Below are 21,020 nucleotides of genomic sequence, written 5' to 3'. Positions count from 1 at the left end.
AAAAGAAAGTTACAGAAAATGTTAATTTTGTTGGAAAGCAACCTGGAGGAGCTTTCAGTTCTTCGGGAGTGAACACATTGCTGTTCATCTTACAATCTCACTTGTCAGTTAACAGGAAACACAAAGCCCATATCACTACATCATTAAGAGAGTCTTCCACAGAGTCCTCCCGTGGAAGGCAGGTGAATGCAACATGGGACCTCAGGGATGAGCAAAAAGATTATTTTGTGTTCCATAAGAGATGACGTGCCAAAAGGAGAAGTTAAAAAGGCTGACACGTTAAACAGAGAAAATACAAAAACAACAAAAATAAAACCCAGCGCATACTAATGTGGGGTTCAAGTCTTCTCTGAGGAAGGGACTAAACAGTGTATTCAGAATTCAATGTTAAGCACCAAAGCTGTTGATGTCAGGTACAAGTAGTGAAATTCTGAAAGGCAAAAAGGTTTGCCAGTTTAAAAAAATATCTATATATACACAAACCCTGTTTATTCAAAACAGAAAAGTTTTACAAAACAATTGTCTTTTGTGATAGAGCAAAAGGTTTCAAGAATAAATATTTAATTTTGTATAAAAATTAGTAATATCAAAGGAAACTTGATGCAAACCAACAAACAGGTAAAAACAATTTCAGCATTAAACATTTTGTGCAACAATGTCAAAAATGCTAATTGAGAAGTGACCATTCAGGCTGTTGCATGTTTTAATTGTGAAAATAAAACATGAAAGCCCTGCATTGGAGCACCGACATGCCTCTCTCTCTCTCAAAACAAAAAAACAAAACTAAACGAAGGAGTACGAATTTTAAGTCCATGTTTAGAGCCAAAAGGTTAAGAAATTTTCTAGCTTCTCCATTCTTTGAAAGGAGTGCCATCATATTTTCTTCAAATTTATAAACCCTTTCTCTTAAACTGCAGCAAAAAATCATAATAAAAAGCCAAATTACAAACATCAAAGTCCTTTTTAAGATAAGGAATATTCCTAACAAAACAGACCTCCTGTAAACAAAAGCATTTCAATGGTCAAGAGGGACATTGGATCTTTTCACCCAATGGCAAATTAAGTTTTTAAATAAAATTACAAGTTATAGATGCTAACTTATGCCCCAATCCTACAAACCTGTAAGTATATGCTTAACTTGACTCACATGAGTCAAGTTAATCACTACATTTGCTTGCGGGATCACGGCCTTAATTGTATACATCTAAAAGCATACTGCATTTTAACTATTTTATACTAGCTGGGATTTCTATTATGTCATTTCTGCCACAGGCTATTTTCAATTCAAAGTGGCTAGTGCAATCAAAAAAATTTCCGCCAGTTATAAAAGTATTTCCACAGTGCAATGTATTTTTAGATTTCTCAGGAATTTAGATCTATAACTTGTAATATTTTAGTTATTTTGCCATTATAAATTCAACACTGGTTAAGCAAAGCTAGTTTTGAGTAGTGTATATCAATCTCTTTTCTAATTAAAGAGCATGGATTAACTGGATAGGTTTTGCTGTAAACATTTTAGAGCTGCAGAATTATACAACATTATCCAGCAGGATGGGATAATTTTCTCATTTTTCAGCCATCACTTTTGCATTGTGGTAATGGACTAAGTCTCGCTTCGTAGGTTTCTCTGTGTAGTCAACACCTGGATCCAACTGTGCTCAGTCCAGTGGTTTCCTTACACCTTCACTCCGGAGAAACACCTAATCTGTATGATTACTCATTCTAGTAGATATCAAGCTCTTATCCCAGCTGGAAGAGTGGCTTGCAGAGAGGCAAATATCAATCATGCCCCAATAACCAGCTGAGAGTTCTCTCCTGGATCTTGTTGACACTAGCCTTTTTTCCCCTTAAGATGCCTGCGTACTACCACTGATGCAGCCCTACAGATGGTTGCAATAGAGGAAGCACTAGCTTAAACAAGAAGGTACACGCAGTTGCCTGCATTGTAAAATGAGCAGATCATCTAGACCTGCTCTGAGCAAAGTTAGAGTTAAATACGGTGACTGGTCTACTTTAGTGCTCCCACATGGTCATCTACAGCAGTGGTGGTGTCGGTGCTGGGAAATTTAGGGAAAAAGGCTACTGTGGATATTCTCTTAGAAAGCAAATAGCACCTCTCTTGGAGCTGAAGAGCCCACCTCCTAGAACATGACAAAGCTCCACTAAAAGTGACAGACTCCTTGTCATTTCCAGCCTTTGTTTTGCATTTCTACTGCTATGCCACTGGGTGAAGATTTGAATTCAAGCATTCTGAAGTGATTTTATGACCCTGTTCACACTGGAACTCATACCAATGTCAAACAGCTCTCAAAATAAGAGACAAACACCACTTGCATCCACATCTACCAGCATCCAAGCAGCTACCATGGCTTTGGCTACTAGAGTTACTAACAAATACCTGTCCACAAAGTACACAGAAACATTGTTACAACAAGACTAATAACAGAGTGTGGAGTCCTTCTCCCAGAACTGGACTTTAGAGTTTTGGACCTGGTTATGAACTATCAGATTACAAGCGGTGGTGGTGGTGGTCTGGGTCTTAATAGCACCTACTTCTAGCCTTTGCAAACGGCAGGTTAAGCTATTTGCTCATGTTAAAGAGGCAAGAGTAACATATGAAATAGAATTGGTTGAAGATACAGATTTTCTATTTTGACACTGACTTCTTCCCATGGCCATAAGACAAAGATTGGCTTGAAACCAATTAGATTAAGAGAGGACAATTTAGTGGATTCTTTGTAATTTTCTTAATAAATGTTGCATCTTTACATGTTACTGTCACTATTTTCACCTTATCCCTTCTTTGTGCAGTCTACCCTTACTTTCAGCTCCTCACATCTTTCTCTGTTAGTGCTCAAGTTTGGATAAATTTGGCTTCAACTTTTTGAATAATCTGAATTAACTATGTTATGACAGACTTCCCTTGAATTATTTAATGGAGAAGTTTAATTTAATTTTCAAGAGGGAAGACAACTAGGGAGACAGAAGTGTATTTTTGAAAGATACAGCTGGAAGGCCATCCTCGATACATGTGCTCTTAGTTTACCAATGACTGATTGGAATGTTTAAAAATACCACTTCAGAAAGTGTTTTCAGATTAAAAAAAAAAAAAAGTTACTTCATTTTCAAAATATTGCTGTAGTTGAAGCAGTGTGGCAGAAGTTATGAATGTACCTTCCCGTAAATTCCGGTTCTAAACAGAGCTTGTGTATTACCTGAAAGCACCAGTTAGAAGGACAGCTTGCATGCCATTTCCCCCACCCAAATGTTGTGCAGGATTTAGGTAATCTCAAGAGAACAAAATGTTTTAGCAAGCTTTCACCTCTAGCACCAGTTGTGGCTTATTTTGATTTTTAAAGAGTCACTTTGCTGAATTGTATTCAGAAATGGTGACCATTTGACTAGTTTACTCAGACTTTAAATTGCCATCATACCCTTCTACTCATGGTACCAGAACTATCATTTCCTTTTGTTTGGAAAGTGCTATTTATGGATGTTTAAGTGGTGCATCAACTGCAAGCTGTTGCCTTGAAGTGATGTGCCTTAATTTACACACTGGTTTTCAAATGGAAGAATGCAATTAACAAGGGTTATTGACAAATTCTGTACTCCCAAATTCAATTACTTTTCACAGGCTTTTCAATATCTAAAAAATGAAGTCAGTCAATATCTATTCAAGATTTAAATCCCTTGAAAAGGAGTGTAAAAAATACAGGGTGCAGTATGTGGAAACTAATACAGCAATAGAGAGTTATTCTGACAAAGTTCCTGAGCAGAATAATTTGGGACCTAAAAGCTATTCACATTTTAATCTTACCTCTTTTCATGTTTACTTTATGTATATTTTGGATAAACCATTAAAAAGTTGTCACTCCATTTTGGCTCAGTGAAACTCTATGCAGATATTCAAGTATTAGGAAAATGCAGCTGAACAGGGATATGTGTCCTCATAGTGTAGTTTGCAAAGAAGCATAATGTTAATTATTTTGCAATATAGTCTACCCAAAAATCTAGAGGAAAAGCTTTTGACTTTTGGATCTGTTGCCTGCTTCCAAAGGTGATGAAGGTCTTCTACATGTCCATGAGAGGTTATCATTTTGTTATAGATGCAGGGATGATATGGAGCCTTTCCTTCCCCAGAAAAGAATACATGATATTGTGGTACAATTCCCATTTTATTGCCACAGAGACCCATGAAAACATCATCTATATAAAGACTTGTATTAAGGGTCTGTGAAGCCTCATATACTTTAGCTGCTACATCACTTGATATTACATATGCGGCTCCAGCTGTGTAGTCAGGATAAGAAGGCCACTGGTACATTTCATATGGAACGTAGTATTTGCTAGTCTTATCTCTCACGGGAGGAGCTCCACGATGGACACGCCCAATCCAGATATCTTGAGCGCCAATTTCCACTAGACTTTGGAGATATGCAACAAGATTTGGCATGTGAATAAAAATATCATCATCTGCGGACATAATGAACTTGGCATGTGGGCAGTATGCATTCACCCATCCAAACTGCAAAAGTAACTTAAGGGTGAGATTGTGAAAAGTATCCAAGAAGTCTTGTTGGATCAAATCATTATATTTCTGGTCTTCCATTAGAAGTTTTCTTTGCATCTGTGCTCTCTGCATATGATCTGTTGGTCGTCCTAAAGCAAAAACAGTTTTAATGTTGGCATGAAGATGAGAATATACATATTTTTCATTACCCCAGGTTTGTCGAATTGCATCTCGCCGATGCCGGTTTTCTGGAGAAGTCTTTACAAACAATAGAAGGAGGACCTCTTGCTGTTGACATTTTTCCTTGTGGTTGATCAAATATCGGTATCTTGCTACCCTGTCCAGGTTTTCCCTGCTAAGGGACAGGCTATCATTCACAAAGGTGTAGCTATTTATGAGGTATCTGTAAGAATAGGACTTCATATGGCTCACAATATGATTATCAAGTGGTGTCCAGAAAATCATGAGAGACAGTACAAAGCAAGTGGCAAGTATCTGCACAAATTGGCATTTTCTGACTTTCCTGGCACTAATAAACATTCTGATGCGGTCCCTTTAATACTTGTTCCGGTTAAGGATCAGTGTTTTTAGGATGTTCTTTTCATTTGAAAGCATAGAATCTCCCTTTCACAAGAGATGTCGGTTGGAATGCATGTGGCCTTTTGTACAATATCCTTGTAATGTCAGCTATGTGCACAGATTCACAAGTCATCTGTTTTTAAAAGCCATTTTGCTAGGAGTGAAAGAATGCAGAAGCTTTTAAAGGACACCACCTGCAGAGCAGATTTTTTCCTTTGCACCATCTTTAGCTGAAATAAACTGTACGCTTCCAAACGGATGTTTTCTTACATACGCCTTTGCTTCAGAGAGGTGGAGATCTATCAAAGGTGGGAAGGGGGGGAAAAAAAACTGTTTTAGTAAGGACCTAAAAGCATTTACATATGCAGATTCAATTAAAAAGAACAGGAGTACTTGTGGCACCTTAGAGACTAACAAATTTATTTGAGCATAAGCTTTCGTGGGCTACAGCCTACTCCATCGGATGCAATTCAATTGTTCTTTTTGTAAGCAAGTTATTAGTGGAGAGCCACTGTCTTTGTGCACATCTAGAGCCAGGAGAACCACCCTCTACATAGATTCAACTGTCCTAAGAACGAAGAGGTCAGAGAAAGCAAAAATGATATACATGCAGGGTTCCTAAAAAGAGCCATCCTCACCTGGAAAGCTGATCAGTTCCTAGGGAGTTTTTGGGGGTGGGAGGGAAATCACATCCCTCACTTCCAGTCTCTATACAGGTCTCATTCTTACCTCTACCCCCCCATGTAGCTTCTCACTGTTGGTTACATGGATCTCTTAAAAAGAAGAAAAACTGATTTGATTACATGGGAGGAGAGAGGGGGGGGGAAAAACAGCAAAATCGCTGTCAAAAGCAGTGTCAAATGTGCAAAGTAAACATGGGGAATGGGAAGATTTCCTGTCTAATCTTTCACTTACAGTAATTTTACAAAAGTTCTCAACAATAGAAGGGAAAAAAAAGAGTCAGACAGAAATGTCACTTTTGGGCTAGCAACTGTTGGGGGTAAGAGGTTTCATTACAAATGGTGTCTTTAGACAGTTAACTCCTTAAAATACCTGCGTTCCTTGCTACCTTCCACATGCAAAGCATGCCCTTAGGCTTCTGCATGGTTACTTTATCCAGCCTGAATCAAGCCAGGGCTTTTACAGGCACACAGGCAGCAAGGCGACTGCTTAGGCACAGGGGTTTCTTTTAAATCTCCATCAGAGCAGGGTGCTAAACACTCCTGGACCTTGCCTACCCCCCAGCCTCCACTGAGGACTTATAGGGGTTAACAGCCCCACCACCCGTGGCTTTGGGGCCCAAGGCGGGCTGGGTTCCAGACAGCCCTGGGGGCACAGGTCCAGTGGGAGGGGACTGCAGTCCCTGGCGCCGGGGGATGCCCCTGGCCACACCAGCGCTGCACCCTCACCGGGCTGAGGAAAATGGGGGTGATCGGAATGTGTGGGGAGGGGCCACAGAGAGGCGGGGCGGCCTGCCCCCCCTCCCAATTCGCGATGGGGGCGGGGCAGCACCCTGTGAAGGAGCGATGGGGGCCGCGGGAGCCCCCTCCCCTCGGCCCCGGGCAGAGCGCGGGAAAGGGGCGCCCCGGCGCCGCTGAGGCGGCGGCGGCTCGTGCTGCAGTTCCCCGCGGGGGCTCCTCACCGCCGCCCCGCAGTTACCTCCGCTCGGGCACCGAGGGGCGTTTCCGGTGCCGCTGCCCCCCTGCCGCACCACAGCGGACGGCGTTTGCGGGGGGGGGGGGGGGGAGCGCGCCCGCCCCCCCCCCCCCCCCCCCGCCGGCCCCCCAGCCCCCACCCCTTCGAGCCAGGCTTCAACCTCCGTCCTCGCCCCCCCGCAGCACCCGCCTGTACCCCTGCAGTACCAAGGGGTGCAGTGTAACGTGCTCCCCCGCGGGGTGTGGCCCCCAGCTCCGGGGGGAGCCTGCCCGTCTCTCCCTTAGGTGGAGGCAACACCTGGCATTGTAATAAGTGAGAGGAAGTTGTGGGATGTTTGGGGGGCAATTCTTGGGCCGGTGGAAGAAGGCGGCAAGGGGGGGACTGACTCTCTCTCTCTCTCTCTCCCTCCCTCCCTCCCGTGCAAGGCACATTACAAATATTATCCAACCCTGTTGTGAGAGGTTGGATCACAGAAACCCTCTTGGGAGCTACCACCCCGATGTGCAAAGACTACCCCTGCTCCTGTTTTCCCTGCCAGCTCAGGACTCCAGCACCCTGTCTTGCTGAGCCAGACACTCCCGTCTGCCCCAACACAGACCCAGGGTCTGAATCACTTGTCCCAAAGCTGCAAGTTTACCCAAAACAGCTCACAGAAGTGTGCTTGTTTTTAGCACTCAGATGCCCAACTCCCAATGGGGTCTAAACCCAAATAAATCCGTTTTACCCTGTATAAAGCTTATGCAGGGCAAACTCATAAATTGTTTGCCCTCTATAATACTGATAGAGACATATGCACAGTTGTTTGCTCCCCCAGGTATTAATACATACTCTGAGTTAATGAATAAAAAGTGATTTTATTAAATACAGAAAGTAGGATTTCAGTGGTTCCAAGTAGTAACAGACAGAACAAAGTAAGTCACCAAGCAAAATAAAATAAAATGTGCAAATCTATGTCTAATCAAACTGAATAGAGATAATCTCACCCTCAGAGATGCTTCAGTAAGCTTTTTCTCAGACTGGACACCTTCCAGGCCTGGGCACAATTCTTTCCCCTGGTACAGCTCTTGTTCCAGCTCAGGTGATAGCTAGGGGATTCTTCGTGATGGCTCCTCTCTCCATTTGTTCTCTTCCACCCCTTTATATATCTTTTACATAAGGCGGGAACCCTTTGTCCCTCTGGGTTTCCACCCCCCTCTCACTGGAAAAGCACCAGGTTAAAGATGGATTCCAGTTCAGGTGACATGATCACATGTCACTGCAAGACTTCATTGCCCACTTGCCAGCACACACATATACAGGAAGACTAACAGGTAAACACAGCTATCTGCAGACAATGGTCCTTGTTAATGAGAGTCAAGATTCCAAACCATCATTAATGGCCCACACTTTACATAATTACAATAGGCCCTCAGAGTTATATTTTATATTTCTAGTTTTAGATACAAGAGTGGTACATTTCTACAAATAGGATGATCACACTCAGTAGATTATGAGCTTTGTAATGATACCTTACAAGAGGCCTTTTGCACGAAGCATATCCCAGTTGCATTATATTCACTTATGTTTTTATAAAACCATATAGACTGCACAACGTCACACCTGTCCCATCGCTTCATTTAAGATCTAGGCCTCCTTTGGGAGGGGGAGGGGAAGGTTCCTAAACCTGCAAAGCCAGCCCCACTCACTGATCGGGCAAGGCATAAGGGGACCTCAGCTACCTGGCAACCTACAGACCTGGTAGGAGGCATGAACTGGCCTAGACATTTGCTACCTCTGAAAGCACTCTACCCACCCCCCTAGTAAAAAGAGTCATCAAGCACCACGTTTCTACACGTGGATGTTGCTTTTGTTCGTTTTAAGCTTATGCATCTCCAGTCTTCATCTACAAATTTATGAAGTTTTTGAAAGCAATTTAGTAGTTGCCACTGGTGTCAAACACCACTGTTTCTTTAATAAAGTTTTAAAGCATAGTAAGCTTGCCCACTCTCCCTCCCCACATGGATGAAAGTTTTTTATGGAGAGAAAAAAGTTCTGTACTCTCTCTCTCTCTCTCTCGTATATAAAACCCCCAAAAAACTGTCTCTACCATCTAACAAACAAAGCATAGGCTGAGTAGGTAAGCGGTTCTTGTTCCTCACCACAGATATCAAATAAGGGATAACCATTAGATAAATCAAGCTACCTAGCCATCCAACAAAGAGTGCATTCATGCCATTAAGATTTACCAGTTCTAAATAAATTAATCTCAAAAAGGAAAAAGACTCCTCCACACCAACCAAGTCACATCACAAATGCAGCCTCTTAAAGCTGAGTTAATTATTTCTACTCCTGCAAGCATGCGTTATTACCTGGGACACGTGAATTTTGCATCTAAGCTTTCATGCCCTCAGCTGACAAAACAGACACCACAGTGTAGACAGTCACTTGCCTCTTAGCTAGAACAAAATTGGTTCAATTCCCTGGCTTAGTTTCTGATGGAAAGGCCAGGTTGATAAATGATAGCACAGGGTCGTAGAACTAAGGCTTGCAGACTGTAGTGCACAACAAAACAGCTGTATGAGCAGTCTGATAAATAAACCAATCAGCACTTTTTATAGCATCAGTTTAAACCCTTTTTATTTTGGATACATAAGTTACACAATGCACCTCCACCGAGTTAAAAACTCAGCAACTCTCTACAACAGAATGCCATTGCAAGGCTTACTCTTGTTTCATTGAGTAAGCAGAATGCACATGAGAAGCTGGAGGGTTACTGAAATCCAGATATTAAATGAGCCAGGGCTTAAATTCAGACGGAGCTGTCCAGAGCAGAGCTCCAGTAAATATTTTAAATCATCCTGGAGTTTTTATGGCAGGGGGCGGGGAGGGAAGAGCACACAGGGAGAGGATCCAGGAAATACTCAAAGAATTTAAGCCCTGGTTGGTTGTTGTGTTTTTGTTTGTTTGAACAATTTATGTACCAGTGAGAAGCTCTTCTGGTGAATATGGGAAATCCAAGTTGCCATTTCCAGTAGAGATTAAGTTTTCATAAACAGTTACTCAAATAACCTTTGAGCCAATTGCATTGCCTTATCATCAATTTTGCCGGCTTAGTGTGTCTGTTTGCCAAGAAGCAGCCTGAAAGTACCTATTTCGGTTGAAAAGAGGTAGTGAAAGGGACCACTTGCAAACAAGGAACTGTCAAAGTCAATTTCATATTTAAACATTAAGATTTCAATTTCAAATTAACATTAACTGAAGGTAGAGGACCTACCCCCCCCAAAAAAAAGTAGATAGCAAGGAAGTGGTAGAGTTGCAGAAGCTTCTCCCTCCCTCCCATCCCCCTCACAATAGTCAGGAGGCTCTGGAATTGAATAGACAAAACAGCTTCTCAGAAAGCTAACAGGGTCAAGCTGCAGATGCCTACTAACCAGAGACACATATGAAAACCCAGGGGCAGCACCCTAGTAGAAGTCCCATAACCTGGCTCCCATAACCTAGTAGGGCAGAAGGTATACTGTGGAGGGGCTGAGTTTAATCCTTTTCTTGCAGGTGGGTGGCTCTCCCACATCTGTATTTTCTATGAACAAGAGAGAGGTAGGTTAAGACCTCACACTAGTAGAATTTTCTAGACTAATCTTGCTACAAAGTAGATCAACTTCAGTTTAGATTGTTGGGCAACTCAGTGCTGTAGTGGATCAGAGTTCAGGTCTTGAGTTATGTTGGCCAATGTGGGGACACTATGGAGCCAGTCATCTCCTCTGGCTAATTAACAGCGTAGCCATCTTCTTAGTGTATGCGCAACTTGCCTCCGTGGCATGTGACCAAGATTCATCACCAAATTTAGTCCGCCGATTAGATCATTAGCTTCCTTGGGCTGGATACTAAAGAGGAGTGCGACATGAACGCTGATCCACATCCCCCCAGAGTAGCCATGATGGAAGGGAAGTACCTCCAAGCCTATAGGAAGGGAAACAGTACTTATGCCCAATGGGGATGCAGTTTCCAGCAATACTAGAGGTGCAAACCAAGTTTAGAAATCAAACTCACAGCCTCTCAGTGATAGTAACAGTACTCTCTGAGCCACTATTGTTCTGGGTCCAGGTGCCGGTTGAGACCACAACAGTATCATAGCTTTCTGTAACGCAAGTACAGACATTGCTTTTTTGGAGCTGGTCTTAGAAGGCTTAGGCTATGAAAGGCACCAAGAGATTTGCTTTTGTCCTCTAGAACTAGAGAACCATCATTCTACAGCATTGGCTATAGGGCTAGGGAGAATTCTGTTGCTGGAGATGCCCAGGCTGATATGCGAAAACAAAATCTTCTTGCTTCAACTCCAGTTAGACTAACGGTGTTCTTCCTACAGTAGTTATAGTTTCCCTTGCAGTTTCAATATTAGATGGGGTTGGTTTTTTTTTATTTCCTGGGGAGAAGGGGAGGGGAAGAAGAAGTGATGCCATGCATATATGACTGATTGTCAATTGAAGGTAAAGGATATAAAATTTTGTACTTTGTTTGAAAGGGACTCTAGGATGCAGTGGGATGAAAGGAGCTACAAAATTTGCTGTAAGAACGAGGAATACTTGTGGCACCTTAGAGACTAACAAATTTATTTGAGCATAAGCTTTCGTGAGCTAAAACCCACTTCATCGGATGCATGCAGTGGAAAAATACAGTAGGGAGAGAGAGAGTGTGCATGCGCGCACACACGAAAAATGGGTGTTGCTATACTAATTATAACATCAGTTAAGGTGGGTTATTATCAGCAGGAGATCATTTTTTATTTTTAAATATAGAGATAATCAGGATGGCCCATTTCCAACAGGTGACAAGGGGGTGTGAGTAACAGTAGGGGGGAAAATTAGCATGGGGAAATAGGTTTTACTTTGTGTAATGACCCATCCACTCCCAATCTTTATTCAAGCCTAATTTCAATGGTGTCCAGTTTTCAAATTAATTCCAATTCTGCAGTTTCTCGTTGGAGTCTGTTTTTGAAGTTTTGTTTTGTTGGAGTATTGTGACTGAGGTCTGGAATCGAGTGACCAAGGAGGTTGAAGTGTTCGCCGACTGGTTTTTGAATGTTGTAATTCTTGATGTCTGATTTGTGTCCATTTATTCTTTTGCGTAGAGACTGTCCGGTTTGGCCAATGTACACGGCAGAGGGGCATTGCTGGCACATGATGGCATATATCATGTTGGTAGATGTGCAGGTGAACAAGCCTCTGATAGTGTGGCTGATGTGATTAGGTCCTATGATGGTGTCCCCTGAATAGATATGTGGGCAGAGTTGGCAACAAGCTTTGTTGCAAGGATGGGTTCCTGGGTTAGTGTTTTCGTTGTGTGGTGTGTGGTTGCTGGTGAGTATTTGCTTCAGGTTTTTTTGGGGGGGGAGGGTTGTTTGTAAGCGAGGACTGGCCTGTCTCCCAAGATCTGTGAGAGATCGTCCTTCAGGATAGGTTATTGTAACATTCAAAAACCAGTCGGAGAACACTTCAACCTCCTTGGTCACTCGATTCCAGACCTCAGTCACAATACTCCAACAAAACAAAACTTCAAAAACAGACTCCAACGAGAAACTGCAGAATTGGAATTAATTTGAAAACTGGACACCATTGAAATTAGGCTTGAATAAAGATTGGGAGTGGATGGGTCATTACACAAAGTAAAACCTATTTCCCCATGCTAATTTTCCCCCCTACTGTTACTCACACCTTCTTGTCACCTGTTGGAAATGGGCCATCCTGATTATAACTACAAAAGTTTTTTCTCTCCTGCTGATAATAGTCCACCTTAACGGATTACTCTCATTATAGTTATATGGCAACACCCATTTTTTCATGTCCTCTGTGTACATATATTTTCCTACTGTATTTTCCACTGCATGCATCCGGTGAAATGGGTTTTAGCCCACGAAAGCTTATGCTCAAATAAATGTGTTAGTCTCTAAGGTGCCACAAGTACTCCCCGTTCTTTGTGCTGATACAGACTAACACAGCTACCACTCTAAAATCTGCTGTGTAATCAAGAACTATCATTGTAATAACTGAGAACGCCATAATCATGACAAGTAAAATAGTTACCTCAGCAGGAAAAGTTTCCAAGTGAGGCAATATTTGGAAGAAACTAAGAAGGAAATAATTTTTTGGTAAAAAGGGCATAAAATGTTCTCAAGGAGAGAAGATACTTGTAGAGATTAGCCACCTGCTTGGCACTGCAGAGCCACTAAACAGCACCTAGGAACACCAAGATTGTGTAAAAAAAAAAATATTTTTAACTAAGTATTTTCTTGATTTGGAAGAGAGTGCACAGTAAACTACAATACGTTTTATAATTAAATCCTACTAGGCCAGGGTTTAGTCATAAGTAGCTGACAATGCTGAACACATCTTGTCCTTTGCTACACTGATTACAAAGTCATTTCCTTCCCCCTTCCCGCTGCCGCCACCATCATCATCTTCTCCAACCTCAGCTGATAAAAGGGCTATTTTGTTTCATCCTTTAGGCTAGAAAAGAATTCTTCCATTTACACCCATTCTGCAGGAACCAAGGCATTCACCTAAGAGCAATTACAGCTTGGTGGTTCCAATTATGAACTTCCTAGGCTACAGAAGCCGCGCTAGCAGCAGAATCACTAATACTGTGCAGTACTACACAACTGAGTACACTGAAGCCAGCTATTGCATGCGTGAATTTAAAGCACAGAGAATAAAGACCTTCTAAGGCCTTGGCTACACTTGCAAGTTACAGCACAATAAAGCAGCCCCGGGTGCCCTAGCTCACTCCCCATCCACACTGGCAAGGCACATAGCGCGCTCCAACTCTGCAGCTACAGCGCTGCTGGTACGCCACCTCGGCAAGTGGAATAACGTTTGCTGCGCCCTCGCTGGAGCGCCGCAGCACCAGTGTGAACGAGGTGTTGCGTTACTGTGCTGTGATCAGCCTCCGGAAACATCCCATAATTCCCTTAAGTCAAGTGGCCACTTGTCATTGTTGTGAAATCGACTGCAGGAATGTGGAAATGCCCTTTCAAAGCTCTGTTTCGGAGAAGCCGACTGCTAATCAGCTCGAGAAAAAGCAGACATTTACAGTTTGCTGTGAGTGAGTGAGTGAGGGGGTGTCTAAACTTACAAGACCGCATGAAGACCCTCAGCACCCCAAAAACCCACTCCCCCCCCCACATACACACGACACTCCCAGTCACACCCCACCCCACACCCCCTTCGAAAAGCACGATGCAGTCACTTGCATGCTGGGATAGCTGCCCATAATGCACCGCTCCCAATGCCGCTGCAAGTGCCGCAAATGTGGCCACGCCAGTGCGCTTGAAGCTGTCAGTGTGGACAGATTGCAGCACTTTCCCTACTGCGCTCTCCGAAGGCAGGTTCAACTCCCAGCACTCTACATCTGCAAGTGTAGCCATGCCCTAAGAAAGAAACTGACAGGAGGTAAGGGGGAGAGAGAGAGAGAAACAGGAGGAGTTATACCCTCCCACCTCCAGAGTTTGCTTTTCTTCCTCCCCACTCCTTTGCTTTTATAGGTGTTACACAAACACATTAGTTCTACCTATAAAAAGATAGAACTTTGCCTCACTGGATTTATAGAGTCGAATTATTGTTGCTATCCGAGAGATTATCTCGGCGTATCCATTGTGAGATTTACCTTTATTAGGGCTTAACAAGCCCTAACTTTCTAACACAAAATTCCACCATCAAATCAGAGCGTACGTACAGGGCAGTCTTTCACTGCTGGCAAAAACTGAATAAGGGATTCTAGCAAAGTTTATTTAGCAGATAGATGTAGATTAGCATTGGAATTTATTGAGCTCTATTGCAGTATCTGTGTGCACTTTGCAAGGATTAGTTAAAAATAGTAAGTCAGTCCAACTTCAGAGAAGAGCATTTATTGTCCATTTCATTTCCTATCCCCAGAATGACCAGGCATCTTCCCACATATGCTTCCGTATTCTTGAAGAGAATTTTCCAATAGTATAGCACTCACGAATCACCTACCCTACACACTAATGTGTACAACATAGAAGAAAGCGGATTTCTATTAGAGAGAAAAGGTGGATGAGGTAATATCTTTGATTGGACCAACTTTTGTTGGCAGAAGAAGCAAGCTGTCAAGCTTCAGAGTTCCTCCACAAGTCTGGAAAAAGTAATCCGAGTGTCACAATTAAATAAAGGTGGGACAGATTGTTAAGCATAACATGTTGCAGGAGACCACTTAAAGTGAAGTGGGCAATGAATCCTACTTTGTCCTATGACTGCAGGGGAGTTCATAAGTTACAAATTTTGTAATGAGCCATAACACTAGTGTCTCTGTTAGTTCCATGATTTTTAGGATCCAACAGAGTTACGAATTTAAGTTCTCAGGCTCATCTTTTGAAGGTGTTGTTCACAAAGGAATCCTGCACAAGGACACATGTGGAGTGATTGCTTTGTGAAAAGTGTTCGCCCATGGATAAGGTGTTTTTGTTTCTTATAATTTTTCTGGGCAAGTTCATGCATGAGCATAGCGATTGTCTGGTGTCATCCTTGTTGTTGTGGGGCATTTGATGCACTGGAGAGGTACACCGCCTGTTGTGATACGCATGCATAGGACCCAGAAATCTTAAAAAAACTGTATTGTGGGAAGTATGGATCATTGTAGCAGTGGAGATAGGTCTGCAAATTTTGCATCTGTTGTGGCAGGGTCTGATGCTGCTTTGAGTTGGCATGTTCTATCTAGTCTGCAGTGAGCTTCCTTATGAGCTTGGCGTGGTTGTTTAAAGGCCAAAAGAGGTGGTTCGGGAAAGATTCCTTTCAGGATTGGGTCCCCATGAAGGATGGATTATGATTGTTTAAATTTCTATTAAAACCTCAAAGAAAAAAAAAGGACTCCAGATGGAGAGCTCACATTTTGCTCAGGAAGGAAGTGGACTTGAGGGTTGAAAGAGGAACGACGATATTGTCTTACTTTCTATTACTACCATATGAGAGTATAGCTTTCTTTATATTGTATTGTTTCCCCTTTTCAACCTGAGCAGCCGGGGATGTTCCAGTTGGAAGTAAAAATTGATGTAATCTGGTATTTCCCTTGATGCAATCTTAACTAGCTCAGTAAAAACAGCAGTGACAACATGGCAGTGCACACTAGGAATGCAAGTTTGTAACCAGGATTCCAGGCGTGTTTGTGTAGTCTATGCTGCCATGTCCTCACTGCTATTTTGGGGGGGGGGGGGGGGGGCGGGGGGGGGAGGGAGAGAGAAGAAGAGAAGTCCTAGCTGGCTCAGGCCTACCTGAGCTGCAATCTCACCTCAGATTGCATAGGACGTACCCACATAAAAAAGGTGCAGTAAGAATCTGGGTGGCTGTACTGCTTTTATTCTCAGAACTAAAACGACGAGATGCACGTAAGCAGCCACATCCCTTCAATGTGTTCAGAGATTGAGATCTTTTGTGCAAGATGATAGGAGCAAAAAGAATTGCCAACTTCCTATTCCATCCCAGAAGACAGTGTGATGCAGACACCATCATCAATTCACAGGGCAGCATTCCTAAAATACAGATTAGGATTTGTAGGGCACTGGGACGCTGGAACAATTTGTATAGTGGGGGTGCTGGGAGCCATTGAACCAAACTGTAAACCTGACATATAATGGAAACTACTTCAAGCCAGGGGTATGGCAGCACCCCCAGCACCCCTAGTTCCAACACCTATGGTAGGGCATTTGTTTTCCTCTCCTCACCCTCCTGGGTGCTGACCATGTTCTTGAAGTAGCTCTGGCTGCCTAATAACTGAATATGATCATCTGTTAAAATACATCTAGAAGTGGCCAGGCCCACTTAAGTTGCTTTGATTATGGCATTATACAGTAATGCAAGATTTCAGAAGCTATTGTTTGTAGTACTGCATGTATTCTCTGATGGCTGTAGCACATTTGTGCGATGTAGATAAGATAAAAGCTGTTGTTCCACAATCAAAATTACAGTTTTGTGTTCCCTAAACCTCTCATTAAACATTGAGGATGTCAAAACACGAAGAATGTCAGACCAATTGACCACAGTGCAAAACAAACCTACTTTGGGGAGAAGTAGGACAGGCAGCAGAGAGATGAACAAAGTAGTAAGTGAATAGGCAAGGGAGAGAGAGCAGAAGAGAATGATAGTTTCCTATAACCATGTTCATTTTATGAGTTAGCATTGATCAGTTCAGGGCCTGCAGAGCCCACTTATGCTCCCAACTGAACTCACTTTTAAATTGTAGCAAGTTTAGGATCCAAGAGCAAAAAAAGTTTTCTATTTGAAGCTCAAAATATGGCATTACTAGCCTAACTTTAGGTACATTTAGGTTTGACATTTTAGCCTTAAGTCACATTCGCCTGAAAAGGGACATCTAGTCCCTTAAAACCTCACACGTATTTATATAGGCTATACACAGCCCCATGATTTCAGTGGGACTGCTCCTGGGAGTAAATATTTGTAGGATGAGGATCTGACTTTGATATGAACTTCTTTTATAAGCACCTTATTAGTAGTGACAGTGAGATTCCAGGAGGTAAAGGCTATATTAGATTATCCATTCTCCATTAAGCATTCTCTCTCTCTTTAGAAGGGGAGATTTGTTTTTTAACTTTGGATTTCAAGAAGCATTCCAAGTTTTAGGTGTTTAAGCTACATTTTGTCATAGACTAGCTTGCATCATTTTCCAAACGAGCCATTTTCTACCCAAGTACCATCAAGTCATAACAATGTTCTCCTTTGTCAAGTCTACACAAGATTTGCTAAGGGTGAAAGGTTAACACATTTCATCCTGTTCCAGATAATTTAAGAGACTGTTTATATGAAGGGAGTGAAATGATGCATATTTCTATCCTCAGGGGAATATAGCCAGAGTCAGCTCTTTCTCGGCAGCCGCATATTTCCTTACCACAAATATAATCAATCAGTTTAAATCTGCTGACTGTAGTGCCTCCCTCTGAAACTTTTCTGAAGCAGGAGCAAGTTTTGCTAGACTCAAGCAGGCATTTGGAACAGACCATTCTTAAAATTTTTAAGAACAAAAGTTAAATACAGATATAGGTTAATTGCCTGAAAATATAATCACCCATGGTGAAGGAGAGGCTTTCTCTGGCGAGTGCTGGGACCCAAAAAACTGTATACAAAAACCACGAAGAGTACTTGTGGCACCTTAGAGACTAACACATTTATTTGGGCATAAGCTTTCGTGGGCTAAAACCCACTTCATCAGATGCATGGAGTGGAAAATACAGTAGGTAGTGTGTGGGCGTGCACACACACACACACACACACACACACCCCTGTATTTTCCACTCCATGCATCTGATGAAGTAGGTTTTAGCACACAAAAGCTTATGCCCAAATAAATGTGTTAGTCTCTAAGATGCCACAAGTACTCTTCGTGGTTTTTGGTGATACAGACTAACATGGTTACCAATCTGAAAACTATATACAGCATTTCTCTAGAACTTTAATATATTTAAATGAAAGCTTAATAGTAGACTTGCAAAGGTAAACTTGTACATGTTAGTAGGTTGTATGCCAATGAAGTGTAGTCTACCTAAGGAGTCTGCAGACAGCGCCAGTGTCTCCGCTCCTCCTTCTCACAGCTTTGCCAAGCAGCAGGAGATGGGTTTCACTGCTGTTTTTCAGAACTATAACAAGTCTCTTATTTAGTGTTTTTCTTAAAACTCCAGTTCATGGAGTCAAGTGGTTACCATGAGAGTCTCAGCTTTCATTTAAAAAGTTTCTAGCCCTTGTGGTTGCAGAGAAAAGCTTGAAAACACAACCCTACTTTCCAAAGGCTGGTATGACTATTAGAGAGCACACATCCCCCAGCAGGGTCCTGGGTTGGCATCCAGATAAAACAGTATCCTCTTTAACAGATGGGAGGAGAGTTTGGGCACGGATCATGATCCTCAGATTTTTCTGTTGGGTCTCCCACCCTGTCATTTTTGTATGCCTTTGGTTAGTTAGCACATTTCCTCACCCCAAAGTTCTGGATACTTTTATTCTGTTCCATCTTCAACACTAAATCCCTGCTTTAAACCAAGACTTATTTATTTATTTAAAAAAAAAAAAAAAAAAAAAAAAAAAACTATGACCCCAACATAACAAGGTTGCAAAAGCATTCAAGAGAGCAAAGCATAATCCACATAAAAATGTAGAACATTTGCTATAAACATACGGACATTATAGTGATACTAGGTTAAGCTACATCTATACTTAATTTATCACCTTCAAAATTCATAAGATCAGGAGTAATCAAGGGAAAAAATTCTATTAATTATCCCAACTAAGGGCAACGGGAGACTGGACAGGTGTAGTTCAGAGCAGGATTTAGACCCCACCACTTCGGGAAGTTCCTAGAGACAGTATTTTCTATTCCAATTGTATTTGCCATGCAGTCTTTATAGTCCCTTCTGGATTGCAGATATAGGCTATGTAGCAGCCAGCATTACAAGGTATTAGAGAGAGTGAGAGTGAGAGTGAGAGACACACTCTGGAGTTTCTTGCATGCTGCTGCAAAGTTTAGATATGGAAACTAACTGTTTAAGGCAGTTTCATCAGTGGAAAGTTACTAAAAATAGATAAGGAGTACTTGTGGCACCTTAGAGACTAACAAATTTATTTGAGCATAAGCTTTCGTGGGCTACAGGTTCCATTCTATGCATCCAAAGAGGTGGGCTGTAGCCCACGAAAGCTTATGCTCAAATAAATGTGTTAGTCTCTAAGGTGCCACAAGTACTCCTGTTCTTTTTGCGGATACAGGCTTACACGGCTGCTACTCTGAAACCTTAAAAATAGAAACGTCACTTTCTAAAGGCAACAAAAACTGTGTTTTCTATCTTTAAGCTACGTAGCTGCCAAGCTATTCTTTTCCTCAGCTTCAAAGCTCTTTTTTATCACGCTATCCAGAAACCTTGCATGCACCTATCGCTGGAATGCTCCAGGGAATAGATGACACCCCCCCACCCCTCTGTCACTCTCTCTCACTCACACACACGTTTGGTCTGTCACCTTGTATCCACTTATGCCATTTTATACTGCATTTTTTGAAGCAAAATCTTTGCACAGGTCATCTACTGTACAGAGCACTGCATTTTTAACCTGAGTCAGTAGAGGTAGAATTTGTATGGAGTAGTCAGCTCTCTGATCGGTCTACTCCTCCATACGAGCACTGAAGGAGATATTTGTCCAGGCTTCGATTATTTGTTTCAAACACAACTACCGGTGCTGCCTTCTCTCTAGCTTTCTAGTCAATCCTTGTTCCCTTTTTAAAATCAGTCTAGAATGCTTCCACCCCACACTCCCTACAAGCCCCTCTTCAAAATCTCTCAGTACGTGTTCACTAGGGAGCAATAGTTACCATGTGTGGGGTAACACAAGGTCAGACCTAACAAAGCATGGTAAAAATCCTAGTTTGTCTCAAGTTGTTAGCAGCAGCTCGAGGTAAACCCTAGGTTTCCCCTATAGTCTTTATCTCAACCCACTAATGCTACAAACTGCACTCTCTTTACTAGGCTTTTACCCAGCTCCACGTAACAGGAGGTAAGCACACACCTTCCCCTTCCCCAGTGAAGAGAAGGCCTCATTAGCTTACCTTTGCTGCTCACATTTTTGTCTACAAGATCTTGCCCAACCTGGTTTACTCCTAACTCTGTTCTTTTTCTGCCTCTTAGCTCCTCCCCCCACCCCACCCCACCCACCAAACCAAGCCACGTGTTCTCCCTCCTCTTGATTTCTGTACATTTGACATAAGCCTCTTACACATGAAGATCTTGAAGGCCCATTACTTTCCACAACCCCTTTTGGTTCATTGGTTTTACTGAAGTAGGACCGTAACTTTATATCTTTCTATAAAGGATGCACCGCACATAGCTAGCGATGTGGCCAAAAAAAAAAAAAAAAAAAAAACACCAAACACCCTTCTTCTTTTCTAGTTTAGTTTTAGTACTCATTTACCATTTCTTCTGTATGTGGAATACAGTGAGGTTTGTGCAGTGTTTTATTTATAATAAAAAAAAAAATATCAAAAGTGCAGTATTGCATTAACAACATTTGAGTGCCAGGGGATGCTAAATGGTGGCTTCAAGAGAAAACTCAACTCCATATATTTGCTGTTATTGGACCATGTATGCTATTATGGTATTCGAAAAATTGGCTTAAAGAGGCAATTTAATCCATCTTCAAAATGCAATATGCAAGCTTTGCCTCCAGAAGTAGGATCTGCATGCGTAAGTCAGGTAGTTCAAGTACATTTACCTGATTTGAAAAAAACAAAAATACCAAGA

General features: G+C 42.2%; 2 protein-coding genes across 3 annotated transcripts in view; one reads left to right on the top strand and one right to left on the bottom strand.

Annotated features, from left to right (window-relative positions):
- Positions 1 to 21,020, top strand: part of MCF2L2 (MCF.2 cell line derived transforming sequence-like 2) — a 306,850-nt gene that overhangs the window by 157,372 nt on the left and 128,458 nt on the right. The window lies entirely within an intron of this gene.
- B3GNT5 (UDP-GlcNAc:betaGal beta-1,3-N-acetylglucosaminyltransferase 5) overlaps positions 388 to 21,020 on the bottom strand; it is a 39,100-nt gene continuing 18,467 nt past the window's right edge. The window contains exons 1-2 of one of the 2 annotated variants that reach the window (XM_034781247.1): positions 5,728 to 5,907; positions 388 to 5,388 (exon numbers count right to left, since the gene is read on the bottom strand). In XM_034781247.1, coding sequence (XP_034637138.1) covers positions 3,914 to 5,050 — 1,137 coding nt within the window. In that variant the 5' untranslated portion in view covers positions 5,051 to 5,388; positions 5,728 to 5,907 and the 3' untranslated portion in view covers positions 388 to 3,913. Of the gene's footprint in view, positions 5,389 to 5,727; positions 5,908 to 21,020 lie in introns of those variants that run through there. The other variant, XM_034781246.1, reaches the window with a different exon arrangement.

This window comes from Trachemys scripta, chromosome 9 (genome assembly GCF_013100865.1).
Source record: "Trachemys scripta elegans isolate TJP31775 chromosome 9, CAS_Tse_1.0, whole genome shotgun sequence".
NCBI lineage: Eukaryota > Metazoa > Chordata > Testudines > Emydidae > Trachemys > Trachemys scripta.
Note: the sequence above shows the minus strand (reverse complement) of the source record. Positions and strands in the feature narration are given on the sequence as shown.